This window comes from Talaromyces proteolyticus, assembly GCF_021365285.1.
Source record: "Talaromyces proteolyticus strain PMI_201 chromosome Unknown BGW36scaffold_5, whole genome shotgun sequence".
Taxonomy (NCBI): domain Eukaryota; kingdom Fungi; phylum Ascomycota; class Eurotiomycetes; order Eurotiales; family Trichocomaceae; genus Talaromyces; species Talaromyces proteolyticus.
The window spans coordinates 2,085,882-2,098,915 of NW_025764281.1; the positions used below are offsets into that span (position 1 = coordinate 2,085,882).

The following is a 13,034-nucleotide window of genomic DNA, read 5'->3' on the forward strand; positions in this document are numbered from 1 at the left end:
TTGTAAGAAATGGACTGTTTCATAAGTGCGTTTCCCCTCTCGGATGATAGCATCATATATCGAATTTCTAACCAGCCACAGGATATCAGCTTACGAATAAAACCTCTGTAGTGGATCTGCGCAAACATAGATTAATTTGTTTTTTTTTTTAAAAAGGAGGAATAATCCAAATCATTTTTAATATTGTTATTAATACAAAAACTATATATAGATAAGATTGATAGATTATTGTATGAGTATATCTCTTGTTGGACTTGGTACTACCATGTAATCATCCGTCGAACAACATAGGAGCCGTCAATTCGCCCCACGAACCCTGTCATGGATCAAGCACAAACAAGAACAAAACATTGAACTATTGCTGTATCCCATGTCTCTCATAAATCAAAGGGGTTGTCATGCAAGTAGGCTGCTTCGATTCTGTACGCATTCCACACTACAAACCCTATCTAGGTCCTACAAAACTAATCAGAATTTTGCGATGTGGGCTTTATCAGACGATCTCTATAATATATTATTGACTGAACATCATTCTGTTTCTTTTTCCTCGTCAAGAGGAATGCATCGGCGATATCAAATCTGTACATGTCAGTAAATTAGAAGCTTGACGTCAGTAGAGAATGTCTTATCTCGCTCACTTTGCACAACAGGTGTTAGCGGGCAGCTCCAGTACCGGACATACGGCTATTAAAATCCTGCGACTTGCTCTTCCTGACGCGGTCCTCATCTCGACTAATTTTGAGCAGTACCTCGGACGACGCAAAGCTCGTGGCGCGACCGTGACTCCCGACTACAACTTGCTAGGCCTTGTTGGTAGAGTAAGAGAGACTACTGCAGACAAGCCGGGAATTGGAGCAATGGTTAACGCAGTTAAAAGGGTCGTTACTGGGAACGTTTATCGGATGCAAACTATTCGCAGAACTGGCTCCACATACACTAACATACGGCCGTAAATCCATGTCAGTTCCCGAACCGGGATCATTGTTTGCTTCGCTCGAGAAGCTGCTCTAAAGTGGGCTGTACAGAGACCCATTGTCAGTCGCGGTGATGGTTGGGTGATTTGAGAAGAGCCTAGTAAGGTCCCGAGATATTGAAAACTGGCACCTCTGGGACTAAACTGGTAGTACAATTATTATAAGGTAGGATATGCTGTGATCAATACTGGTGGAAAATTGTCTCAGCTCGCAATATTTCAACTCGTTGTGAATGGTTTAGCACCTCAGCCCCAAAGTGTTGTACATCTAGCGATGTTGAATGTGGGACGGGGGGGGGGAGGTTTTCTACTCCGTTTTCTAGTCTTGTTTTAGTGTTGACTAGTTTATATGAGGCCGAAGAAAATGATACGGTCGTCTTGAGGCTCGGAATTAAACAAGAGATGAGAAATTGAATTGCCTCGTAATGTTTCTTATTAGAAATCAACTTTTTTGGTGGAGCTTCTATAGAACGCTTAGAGGGTACACAGCCTAGTACCATTGAAATTTCATTCCTTTCTATCTCGTATTTTGATGCTAGGTAAATAGGCAGTTTTTTTTGTTGAGCTCAAAATGATTGTGCAGAGAAACTGATACACAAATACATCAGTCCTATCGGAATTGGGGAAATTAGTGCCTCTATAGCAGTACATTCAAGCTAGAGACCAGAATCCACAACATCATTCGTCTGCGTCTCGGTAGGTCGAAAGTGGTGTGGTCGTGTCTAAAAGCAATTTTTATTTGTCCGAGGTAACTGCTGGTGTTTTACATTCCGGATCAACGAGAATGTTGAGAACCTTGGTGGAGATTGCCTCGACCTAGACGTTGCAAACGACAGCAGACGACATTGCTTCATCATTTCCTCGGCTCCTGGGATCAGATGTTGGACATGTTTTCGGCTTTCCTTTTTGCACCTGATGATGATGACGATGCATTTTTTGCATGCCTTTCGACATCACTATCGTCTTGCCATTCGCTAATTTCCCACTCGAAGGTTGTCGATTGGTCCTCATTGACACCAAAGCCGCGTCGACTTCTCATAATTCTGCCTAAGCGACTACCCTCGATCATCTCCTCAAACCAAGGTACGCCTGCTAATGTACCCTGTCGAAAAGATGTTACAAACGGAGATGGCCGCGACGCTATCGTAGTGGATGGCCCCGCTGTTGGTGCTGATACTGCAGTTGGCACACTGCTAGGGGTTGCCTGCGCCGCTCTTTCATCGGTTCTGGTCTCTTCTTCTGCAATGTCGACCGGCAGCAAGTCTAAATCCTCCAACAATCCCAAGTCGTCACCAAAGAGACTGCCGAGGGCCACGGACATGAAATCGGCCTCTTCTCGTGGCTCCTCCGTCCAGTACGTCAACGGAGTGCCGCAGTACCCACAGAAATGACGCTGGATGTGAGGTGCATGCAGCGGCGTGAAGGTGCGTCGGATTGACACATGTGTCTCGTCTGGATAATGGGAAATGGTGTGCGACTGAAACCATGTAAGTGGGACTCGAAGCCATGCAGTCAAGGGTCCCCCTTGGGCATGCCCTGGATTACAGTAAAATTGGGGGTCAGTAGAGTGCTTTAAGAAAATGGTTTAGGGGTTCATGTGCGTAGAAACACTGACTGTGTTCTCGACTGCCCGAGAAAAATACCTCGGCTTGGCTGGCTGCGTTTTCAGGAATGATGATGGCGTAGCGGTTTCTGCCGCAGGAACAGCCTCCGCGCAACGGCTCCACGGCGCTCATCGTGGATGAGTTGGATGCGAGTCGCACGTGAGGGCAGACGCTGATGAAACTTGTGACAGCTGCTCGGCGAGTGGTAGGTGTCACATTGGATTGAGGCTCTGCGAAGCACAGAAGAAGAATTGCGCGCACCGAGAAAGATGATGCCAGAGGTAAGGGAAAGTGAGCGCCTCGCGATGACGTCGAAGGGCCGATGCTCGATGCGGCATGCCAAGCCGACTGGGAGATGGAAAATGGGAAGTGCCGAATCGGGCTTCAGCCGTTCAGCCTTCAAATGTTCATTCTTGGCTTGGACCTCGGCGGCAGCGGCACCCGCACCGCACCTGCATCTGCACCTCATCTCCCACGACGCCGTTCTCGTTCCTGCGTGTAATTAGAGCCATCCTCCGTACATATCGCTCGTCCCGGGATATTCTCGTCGTGCTCTCCTTATATATACTTGGCCGGCCAGCGCTCTTTGTTGTTGTCGCTACGTACATATCTCTGGCCACGAACCAGCTATCTCCTACTCGCCGATCGTGTCCTTGGCGCACCCCGGATTCTCCAGCTCTTTCACTTTCACCGGCCTCACCCTCAATTTATCAGGTACACCTACTAGGCCAATATGTCGGCTCAAGGCAGCTCCATGTCCCCCGACCCGCAAGACCAGAGCCTTTCTGGCCGCCAAGCAGATCGGAACCGCGATTCAATGAGCTCAAGTAACGATCCATCCGGCGCAGGTGCGGATGGCGGTCAGGACAAACCGCGTTTGACTGAGCAGGAGAAGAAAAATAATCATATCGCGTCCGAGCAGAAACGCCGTGCAGCCATTCGCGAGGGCTTCGATCGTCTCACCGAACTCGTGCCTGGTCTAGAAGGACAGGGCCGCAGCGAGAGCGTGGTGCTGAAGAAAACCGTCGACTTTCTGCGCCTGAAACTGCAAGAAAGACAGGAATTGCTGGCCGAAATAGAAAGATTGGGTGGTCATGTGGACGAATCGTACCACAGGAGATGATTGCACAGCCAAGTGAATTGATTATTTCGCTTCCAAAATGTGGGCCAGAACTGTCGCAGTTCTCGGCTTGGGCTATACAGACACCACAAACTGCCCGACTGCATCGTGCGAAAGGATTGGAAAGAACAAAAATTGTTTTGCGAGCACATTGTTCTCCGCCATGTTATGCTTTTGTGCGTCGGTACTACTCAACGCCGCTAAATTACTGCTCACTGCCGAGTCGCCAAATATTACTCGACCACGTTACCCTGAATCATGAACCGGTCGAGCTCAATGCGTATATGTTGCACTCGAGCACACGACTTTGCAAATGCCGTTCGCTCGATAGTGGAGGCTTCTTGATCATATTTGCAATTGCTCTTATCTCTTATAAGCCATTGCTACCATGAAGATCAACGACTTTCTCATAACCTCTCCATTTAAGGTTTAGCCCCAGCTTCTTAGTGCTGTCTTAACAGCATGTCTGCCATGTGAATTTCTTGACATCCAGATTTTGATGGGGTTGTCCGCATAATGCCGCGACTCCGCGATGATCTACATCGTCGCACCAGTGGGACGAAACACGAAAGCCACCCCCGTAGTGCTTCATCCACACCTTATCTTACATTCAATGCATGGCTCCCGGTTATTTGGGAGGCATGTCATACGCTAAATGGCCAAGGGTTCAGGAACTGATTAATGGATAACCAGTTTTTGACATAGCGGATTTTCGTCCGTGGGTGTGGTGTCCATGATATTTTTGGTAAAAATGGAGTGTCATGACGTTGAAAGGCTATGGTTTCATCCTACTCTTGAGACTACGAAACTCGGGGTTAGGGTATATGAAGGGATGAGTGGCCGTCTATATCCTCGACTTCTCTGCAGACACATCCAAGCGTTTCGCATATCATGCTTGAGTTTATAATTCTACAATAAACTATAGCATATTTTACTTTTCAGGGCAAAATGTACGCCCTCAAAACCCTGTCTCTCGTTGCAATCGCCACCATCAGCGTGGCGAACGCCCAACAGAAAGCCACCTTCACTCACTACGGATCTGGAGACCAGAACGGATCCCCGAATTGTGCCACTGCTACCAATGCCTGCGGTGCTGCAGATCAATATGCGAGCCTATCAACCTACACTGCCGCTCTGAGTCAAAAGCAATTCGGCGTCGGACCCGGTCAGGGAGCCGGCCCGGCATGTGGAACATGCTATCAGTTAACCATCCAGACTGACCTGAGCGGCAATCCCGTGACTGAGAATTCGATCAAAGTGGTTGTGAATAACCTTTGCCCGATTGATGGCAATACCATTTGCAATGTGCCGAATCAGTACGGTGGAGAAATTCATTTTGATTTGTGCAGTGATACCGGGGCAGCAAGTGCTTTCTTTACTACTTCGGGTGCTGGAATTGGTACTGCAGAGGAAGTTGCTTGCTAAATATTCCTCCTTGTTTCTCTTGTTTGAATGCCGCCATTGAACATTCTGCCGTGGTGTACAAAGATAGGGGCAAACAATGCTTTGCTTGATATATAAAGAACCGAAGATGGAATGACAAATGTTGAATTGTATCTCATCAATATTTTTCAAGTCTGTTAGCCTCGACAGAAAGTGACTTTGTCGCGGAAGCTTCCTACATCCATGTCAAACAAGTTTGTGATTATGTTTGCTTTAATACTTTTAGCTGCCATCGCATAGGTTTCCGTTCACATAACCAATATTCCGATTCAATTAGCACTACGTACCTGTTATCAATACATTTATTTTCATATCAGTATGTCAACGACACGAGGCCAAGGCTCTAAGAAATCTTCTGAGAAGATGTCAAAGGTATGCATTCATGAATTTTGTTGGGTGAGATATCTGTCACACAGGTTTTTTGAAAGACTGGTGTGACGGATATCTCACCCACGTCGTTCAGCATGAGCTAACCACTGCAGACACTGAGTCCTAGCCCTCCAAGGAGTAACGCACCTTCCAAGACAAGTGGAAGGAAGAAAAAGAGAGGCTTCAAGAAAAAGCGAAACCCAACAGTCCACGCCGAGCTTCAGAAGGCCCATGAGAGCCAGCCCTCGAAGCCCAGTGAAGAACAACCCCAAATACCTGACGAGTCTTCATCGGTAGCTCCAGCTCAAGTCGATGCAAAGCCCGTGGCGGAAGTTGCTCTCAAGAGGTATCCTCAATTCGGAAACCTGGCTTACGAACTATATTTGCGTCCTCCGTACAGCTATTCACAGTGGACGACGGTATATAGTCCTCCAAATGCGGGTTCCAGTTCTGTTTCGATGCAAAAGAATGCGAAATCTCCCTCACGGTCAAGCGGTCCTAGAATACATCCCCAATTTGGGTCTCTGGACTTTGACTTGCATGTGCGGCCGCCAAGTGCCATTATTCAGTCAGAACTACCAAGCGAGTCTTCGATGCCTAAGGTAGTCGATTCTTCTTTGAAGAATGATAACATGCCCGAGGTTTCCAATTTGGAGGATAACACCTACCCTACGGTGGAAGCTCAACAAGGGGACGAACACTGGCAATCGGAACAGTACACCCCGACTACTGAGCCTCCACCTTACGATCATGGGGGCTATTCCGGTTATCCCGACTACGAAGAGTATGGATACAACTCATATAAACATGAGCATTATGACTACGAGTCTCAAGAACACACTTGGCAGTGGAATGACTATTACCACTGGCCACAATATGGACAGCCTTACCAGAATTACATGTACACGTACCCAGCTCCGTCCCTGGTTTACTGGAATCAGTTTCCAGTAAACGGTGCACCATATTACGGCCATAGCTCACAGCAGTCTTATTCCTCTCGTACATCTCGCATTTCGACTTTGAGTGCACTAGCATCGGAATTCAGGCCCAGAATCCAGAAATCGTGACGCTCGCGGAACCAGATATGCCGATTGCGTCGTCCGTCAACGTCTGATGGGGATAATTTGTCAAGCATGTACGTTAGATGAGACACCCCCGGAATTGAGTAATACAACAAGCTCCTCCTTCTTCAACTACCTTATCTTACTTTTGGAGGTCTCCAGGTTCCAATTATAGGCCTAATTAACAATAAGGGAGAAGATTTACTGTACTAGTGTACACCGCGCAAGTCTTCTGACATCAAGCGGTTTATATGATTTCTCACCTCAATTGACGTGACGCTCATCCAATTTTAGATATTTTTAATTAAATAATGAAAAATCCTAGTTCAATAAAGCTTAATTATTTTAGTAAAGCACAAGACACTGAAATTTATAGAATTAGAGATCAAAACTAGACTGTACTATAGTTCGGTAGTGCATATCTAATGAGCATGGTCATATTTACAGTTCTTGTAGGGTTTCTTTTTGTTTTTAACACTGTTTTGAGCAACTTTAATGGGTTTTACAATTCTCACTAATTTCTTGTTCGTTTTGGTGTGATTTGGTGGGGTGTAAGTTGAAAAGCATATCTTTCGGCGACATGGTCAACTCGCCGAGGCGGGTCCAAGGCCTTGTACTTATATAAATTGATAATGCACTAATTGAGGTATTCGTTTTCTTCTTAGTTCAAGGGTTCACTTATCCGGATCTATTGTGTATTTCTTGAATACTCTGGCGACTGTAATAGCTTAGCGTTGAAATCTAAATATTGTTCAAAAATGAACGCTTCGTCAACCTTGCGCGCTACAAGGTGTCTCAGATCTTCCCCTGCCTCGACCATTGCTGGTTTCTCAAGATATCGATATATTTCAACTGCGTCTTTTAATTGGGAAGATCCTCTCGCTACATCCGAGCTTTATACGGAAGAAGAACTCGCAATTCAAGACACGGCACGGCAGTATTGTCAGGAGCGACTGCTGCCCCGGGTTTTAGGTCAGTGAAAACACAATCTTCATTTCAAGTGTCAGCGCTGGATATACATACTAATTTATGCGGTTTGTTATGCTAGACGCATACCGGAATGAACACTATGACCGGAAAATTCTTGAAGAAATGGGCGAATTAGGCCTTCTTGGTGCCAGCATCAAAGGATACGGTTGTGCCGGGGTAACAACAGTAGCCTCGGGCCTAATCGCCAAGGAAGTCGAACGTGTCGATTCCGGGTATCGGTCAGGAATGTCAGTACAGAGCTCCCTGATCATGACGGGCATCAACGAATTCGGAACCACGAATCAAAAGGAAAGGTTCCTGCCGGACCTAGCTAGGGGGAAAATCGCAGGTTGCTTTGGTCTCACTGAGCCAAATCACGGCTCAGATCCGGGTTCAATGGAGACCATTGCGAAGGAACATCCGAATAAAAAGGGTTATTTTTCATTGTCAGGCGCAAAGACGTGGATTACCAATTCCCCTATCTCGGACGTTTTCTTGGTCTGGGCGAAGCTGGAGAGTACTGGCAAAATTCGAGGTTTCCTAGTTGAGCGAGAGAAGTGCCCGCCAGGAACACTCGAAACACCTGCTATTAAAGATAAGAACGGTTTACGAGCGTCGATTACAGGGATGATACAGATGGAGAACTGTCCAGTACCGGTTGAGAATATGTTAGAAGTCGAAGGGCTTACCGGCCCGTTCACCTGTCTTAATAGCGCCAGGCTTGGGATTGCTTTCGGAGCAATTGGCGCACTGGAGGACTGCCTGAGCAGGGCACGATCATATGCGCTAGAACGCAAGCAATTCCGTGGCAACCCTCTTGCGAAGTACCAGTTGATTCAAAAGAAACTGGCAGATGCGGCTACGGATGCTGCGTATGGAAGTCTTGCGGCTACCCAAGTGGCTCGACTCAAAGACTCGGGGAGTTTGACGCCAGAGATGATCTCGATGGTGAAGAGACAAAATTGCGATCGAGCCTTGGCTGGTGCACGCTTGTAAGTTTACCGAAGCCTTTCGATCTTTGGATAACAATGGAATTTATGACTGACCGCTCCTATGAACTCAGACTTCAAGAAATCTTCGGAGGTAACGCAGCAAGCGATGAGTATCATATTGGCCGGCATGTGGCTAACTTGTTTGTCGTACAAACTTACGAAGGTCAGAGTGATATCCACTGTAAGTTTCTTCCGACTTTCTTGACAGAAAACGATGCTAATATCAATAGCCTTGATTCTTGGACGTGCTATAACCGGAGTTCAAGCATTTTGCTAGCGGTTGTTTTGGAGAACTCGATAAGCTCAGTTCGACTGCAATGTACAATCTAGATGGCCATATATTGGATAAAAACATTCAATCGCTCGATATTTTCTTTATTTCACACTTTTGTCTCATTCCGACAACATTGTAGGCGTTATATATGTATATAATGACTCTGCATCATTCATAAAAGAGTCCACTGCGTGTGGTAACCCGAGAGCCAAATCTGACTGAGCTAGAAAGTTTTCCATTGTGGGTTCTAAGAAAGCCATTTCAGTAGTATAGCCACTTGAAATGTCACCTATCAAGTGTTGAGCATTGTTTAAAGAGACGTCCGGATCATTGTCAGATCCTTGTAATATTGAGGAAGCCGGTGGAATAACGTCGGGCCCAATAGCGGCTCTATTCCCAAGACTTTCTTCATCAGCCCTGTTATTCTCAACACGACTATCCAGGCAGATCTTAATCTGATTCAGATGAGGATAGAATTCAGCCGCAGTAAGATTCCCATTTCCCTTCATTGCATGTAGGAGTCTTAGTGCAGTTTCGAATGAATCTCTATCGGCTGTGTTCTCGTTCGAGATAAGGCTAGAAACTGCTAGAATCATTGCCGAAGAGAAAAGATACTGCGCATGAAAATACCCAAAGACAGGCAAGGAGCCGTTAATCCATTTCTCGAGAATGATAGAGTGGGAATGGCGAGCAGCGTGAATACATGCCTCGCTGAGAGTCAGAACGGCGTGAGAAATATCCGATTCACCATTTCTATTACTGTAGTCACGGGTATGAGGAGGCTCGTTTTCGTTAATCTTGTTCAAGATGTGTAGCATGGTGGGTCGTGTTGTGAGTATGACACATTGATTAAATGATAAGTGCAAGGATATAATGTGCTTTTTGTTTGACTCCGGATCAGGATTCAACCTGAGATGCTCGGTTAAGGTCTGCACCCAATTCCTCAAGGCCTTTAAAAGGCCTTGCACACGTTGAAGAAATGTCTCCTTATATTTCTTCCGACTGTATAATTTCGTGATAATATCCCCGGCTATTCTAGCAAGTTTTATATTAGCAACCATATACCCAGTATCGGTAAACTGTTCATTATGGACTTCAGCTGGCACGATATCGAAAGGCATATCAATGTGGATGTCATCATCTGAAATCTGCATGGGCAATCCCATTTTTGAGCTCCACATGTGGTCGAATATATATATAGTCCACCATATACGAATGCGATGCTGTCTTTCAACTGGGTCGATTAGTTGGGACTCTGGTATGTTGTGATTTAAACCAATGTTCAGGCTTAGGCGCATCGCATTGCCACTTAAAACGCAGGCTGAGTGACGTCGATTTAGAAAATAGGAGAATAAGGACTATTTCCAATCAGCTGATTTACGAACGTGCGATAGCTTATCGGGCTTAAGGCACTAACAAGCAGCAAGAGAGTTTCTAAATGAGTCATACTTGGCCGTTCTGGTACGATCTGAATCAAGTTCAACGCTTTTGCAAAGTATGTAGTTCCGGGAACCGACTCGGTTGATAGCCCTTGCCTGACTGAATAGGCCTCGCCAAAGGCAAAAAGCGCAAAATATTTAGCTCTGTTCTCCGGACAATAAAAGCTTCCATCCCGGTATATCTCTTCCAATTTGTCTAGCGTCGATTTATATAAAAACATATGGTAAAGGCGGCCCACATGAAGCATAGCTATTTTGACCAGGAGCCGAGACTGCTGTAAGCTCGGCCATTGGACTTCTGCTTCCATTGCTGAAGCGATGGTCGTCTCGTTGACATACTGCGTTCTTGGGATGTGGGAGGCTGCGTTGGACATGGTAAGGGTCCTTCGCAACCGTGTAGCAAATGCCGTACACGCTGCTTCCCCGATATATATTGGTGGTGCAGATGGATCATATGGATGAAACCAAGCCTTCTCGCCTATGAAGTGGTGCTGAATGCTGGCATTGGTTTCGTCGCTTTCATGGGCAGTCTCTGCTGGGCAGGAAGGACCAGCATCATCACCATCATCAGAAGGATTTTCTGCGGTCTTCTGGACCGCAGAATGTTCCTTGAGATGGCGAAGCTCTTGCTGCAGCTGCTGCAGATAACTAACACAGTATTAGAATATAGAGAATTTACATTGTTTCAATTTCCTGCGACCTACTTTTCACTCACGCGGACCTTTCTGTCTCGGAAAAAGTATGTACACTCATCCTGATGACCGACTTGAATACATTTGGAGCAAGGCTGATCCCCAGAGCATTTAATTTTGTGGGTATGGCATCGGTGGCAGCTAACCGTAAAGTTAGTCAATGGCATAATAGCATTAACAACAGAGCCGCCGACTCACGCGATAAATTTCTTAGGTCGCTTGCCCGAGTCGACAGGAGTCACCGAATTGTCACTTCGCCGCTTAGTGGGCATTGGGAGCTGTGGTTGGTTGAATATAGCTCGATGTCAAGAATATTGAGAGTCTCAAAGTTGATTCGCAGCAGTCGGCGCAGAAGACGTCTTGCCGCGGAGGTTAGACTGTCCTGATTGGACGACCGCCTTCTGCACACCACCATGACACTGTCTTTTTGTGACCCCAAAATATTCCTTCTGGTCCTTTCTACTACGAGGTGTGTACGGCTGGGCGAGCTCCATCAAAATTTGAAACACGTTTGAGGCATCTCATACACATAATGCCAAGCAGTCTGCCGGCTGCTGTTGGCCGGTGTTCGGCGTTGAGGGATACTTGCCGAGTGCCTCCAACCAGTCCTGAGCAGGAGAGAAAATATTAGCCGACAAATGTGTGCACATGTCATTTAAAAGTCATGCCGTGGAATAGATCGTGATGAGGAGACAGATTGTTTATCGGCCAGCTGAGGAATTTTTCTCGGGCATAACACAGTGCTACAAATCAGACTTATTTTATGGAAATCTAGAGGCGCGGGTTATAATATCAATTGATACTGGTAGTAAATGTAGAATTAATTTTCTATATAGTACATTGCATATCAAGCCATGAACCACCAAAACCCAAATACGCTATGATCACAATTCTAAAAGTCCTATTCCTGGATATCTATAAAACGAAACCAAAACAAAAAAGAGCCGTACAAATCGAAGCCGACGTGCAGAATGAATACTCTATTCATCACTGACGACGTTCATCAATTTTGTTAAGAGTATATGCAATCAACATTCTGATCGGACCGCCGCGCAATTGACGCTTTGGCTTTCGTCCCGAAAGGGGGAGAGTCGATGTCGCATAGTTTCCATCCGCGTTTCCTTGGTAGCTCATCTCGGTATTATTGTTGCGACCACGAGGATCATATGCGGTCTCTCCATTCTCGGCGGTACTGGTAGGCACGTAAACAGCCTTCTCCTTGGGATCCAGGGTCAATCCAGTGAGAAGCATGATATAAACGATGAGAATTTCCTCGATCACGACCATAACAAGCTGGATTGTCACGTTGCCGGTCACCAAGCTGAAATCCTTGTCGTGTTTGAAGGTGACGAGGAAGGAGTAGATCAGGCGGACCAACAGGATTGGGGTGCAAATGGTGACAGCACCCAGCAGGCGGTGCTCGCCAGTCTCAATACTGTTATAACGAGTCCACACCAGAAGAAGTAGAACTACCAGAGCCACCCATGATACGAGGTAGAGAATGAGACCGACTTTTGTCTGGGTATTGGACAAACCGGCTGTAAGGTTATCGGTGGTTGTAACGCCCGTAATGCTGAGAATCACGCCAATAAGTGTGACCAAGGCGACAATCCGGAAGATATGAGGCCAGAATCCGTTGCCGGTTTTTCTCTGGATAGAGTCGTTCCTATTTACCGTCTCGTTAGCTTATACTCTGGTGGGTGGAGAAAGATCAAATTTGAACGTACACTCGAGACAAGTTGTAAAGCAAACCCAAAGTCAGGGGAGACAGCCCAATCGAGCTACATACAGCCCACGCAATGTATAGGTTTTCATTGCTGGAGTTGTTGATCGTTGCCAGATAGCAGCAGTTGCCAATGATTCTGAGCAGAGAGAAAATAATAAAGAAGAGCCAACCGGAGCTGCGGCCAAATCCATGACGCCAGGCCAGCAGCAGAGCCATGACGAGGGAGGGGAAGTTGGCAACAACCTCCAAGATAGCGATGCCATGTCGATAGTCGACTGTCATGATTGTGATTGGATCTTAAGGGCTGCCGAACGTGTTTTCGAACTTGCTTTCCAAAATGCAGATTTTTTCTCTCTTTCTCTTCGAATTGGT

The 13,034-nt window shown here is 46.3% G+C and overlaps 8 protein-coding genes across 8 annotated transcripts; 5 read left to right on the forward strand and 3 right to left on the reverse strand.

Annotated features, from left to right (window-relative positions):
• The first annotated feature begins 308 nt into the window (after positions 1-308).
• Positions 309-968, forward strand: BGW36DRAFT_406880 (uncharacterized protein). Its single transcript, XM_046219017.1, has one exon. The coding sequence runs from the start codon at positions 621-623 to the stop codon at positions 951-953; it is 333 nt and encodes a 110-aa protein (XP_046073499.1). The 5' UTR covers positions 309-620; the 3' UTR covers positions 954-968.
• Positions 969-1,847: 879 nt separating this feature from the next.
• BGW36DRAFT_294557 (uncharacterized protein) lies at positions 1,848-2,709 on the reverse strand (the record flags this gene model as incomplete). Its single annotated transcript, XM_046211110.1, has 2 exons — positions 1,848-2,509; positions 2,589-2,709. 2 exons carry the CDS (start codon positions 2,707-2,709, stop codon positions 1,848-1,850), a joined length of 783 nt encoding a protein of 260 aa, XP_046073500.1.
• Positions 2,710-3,331: 622 nt separating this feature from the next.
• BGW36DRAFT_396643 (uncharacterized protein) lies at positions 3,332-3,700 on the forward strand (the record flags this gene model as incomplete). Its single annotated transcript, XM_046218195.1, has 1 exon — positions 3,332-3,700. The coding sequence occupies one exon, from the start codon at positions 3,332-3,334 to the stop codon at positions 3,698-3,700; it is 369 nt and encodes a 122-aa protein (XP_046073501.1).
• Positions 3,701-4,367: 667 nt separating this feature from the next.
• Positions 4,368-5,489, forward strand: BGW36DRAFT_154173 (RlpA-like double-psi beta-barrel-protein domain-containing protein-containing protein). The gene has a single exon (XM_046209538.1). It carries the CDS (start codon positions 4,646-4,648, stop codon positions 5,120-5,122), a length of 477 nt encoding a protein of 158 aa, XP_046073502.1. The 5' UTR covers positions 4,368-4,645; the 3' UTR covers positions 5,123-5,489.
• On the forward strand, positions 5,459-6,576 carry BGW36DRAFT_426720 (uncharacterized protein; the record flags this gene model as incomplete). The annotated part of the gene is made up of 2 exons (XM_046220307.1): positions 5,459-5,512; positions 5,623-6,576. 2 exons carry the CDS (start codon positions 5,459-5,461, stop codon positions 6,574-6,576), a joined length of 1,008 nt encoding a protein of 335 aa, XP_046073503.1.
• A 752-nt stretch (positions 6,577-7,328) lies between these two features.
• BGW36DRAFT_294375 (acyl-CoA dehydrogenase/oxidase) lies at positions 7,329-8,808 on the forward strand (the record flags this gene model as incomplete). The annotated part of the gene is made up of 4 exons (XM_046211091.1): positions 7,329-7,542; positions 7,619-8,531; positions 8,603-8,712; positions 8,762-8,808. 4 exons carry the CDS (start codon positions 7,329-7,331, stop codon positions 8,806-8,808), a joined length of 1,284 nt encoding a protein of 427 aa, XP_046073504.1.
• Positions 8,809-8,924: 116 nt separating this feature from the next.
• Positions 8,925-11,103, reverse strand: BGW36DRAFT_294189 (putative fungal-specific transcription factor; the record flags this gene model as incomplete). Its single annotated transcript, XM_046211067.1, has 3 exons — positions 8,925-10,163; positions 10,223-10,892; positions 10,949-11,103. 3 exons carry the CDS (start codon positions 11,101-11,103, stop codon positions 8,925-8,927), a joined length of 2,064 nt encoding a protein of 687 aa, XP_046073505.1.
• An 820-nt stretch (positions 11,104-11,923) lies between these two features.
• BGW36DRAFT_294009 (uncharacterized protein) lies at positions 11,924-12,944 on the reverse strand (the record flags this gene model as incomplete). The annotated part of the gene is made up of 2 exons (XM_046211052.1): positions 11,924-12,602; positions 12,664-12,944. The coding sequence occupies 2 exons, from the start codon at positions 12,942-12,944 to the stop codon at positions 11,924-11,926; spliced, it is 960 nt and encodes a 319-aa protein (XP_046073506.1).
• Between the last annotated feature and the right edge of the window lie 90 nt (positions 12,945-13,034).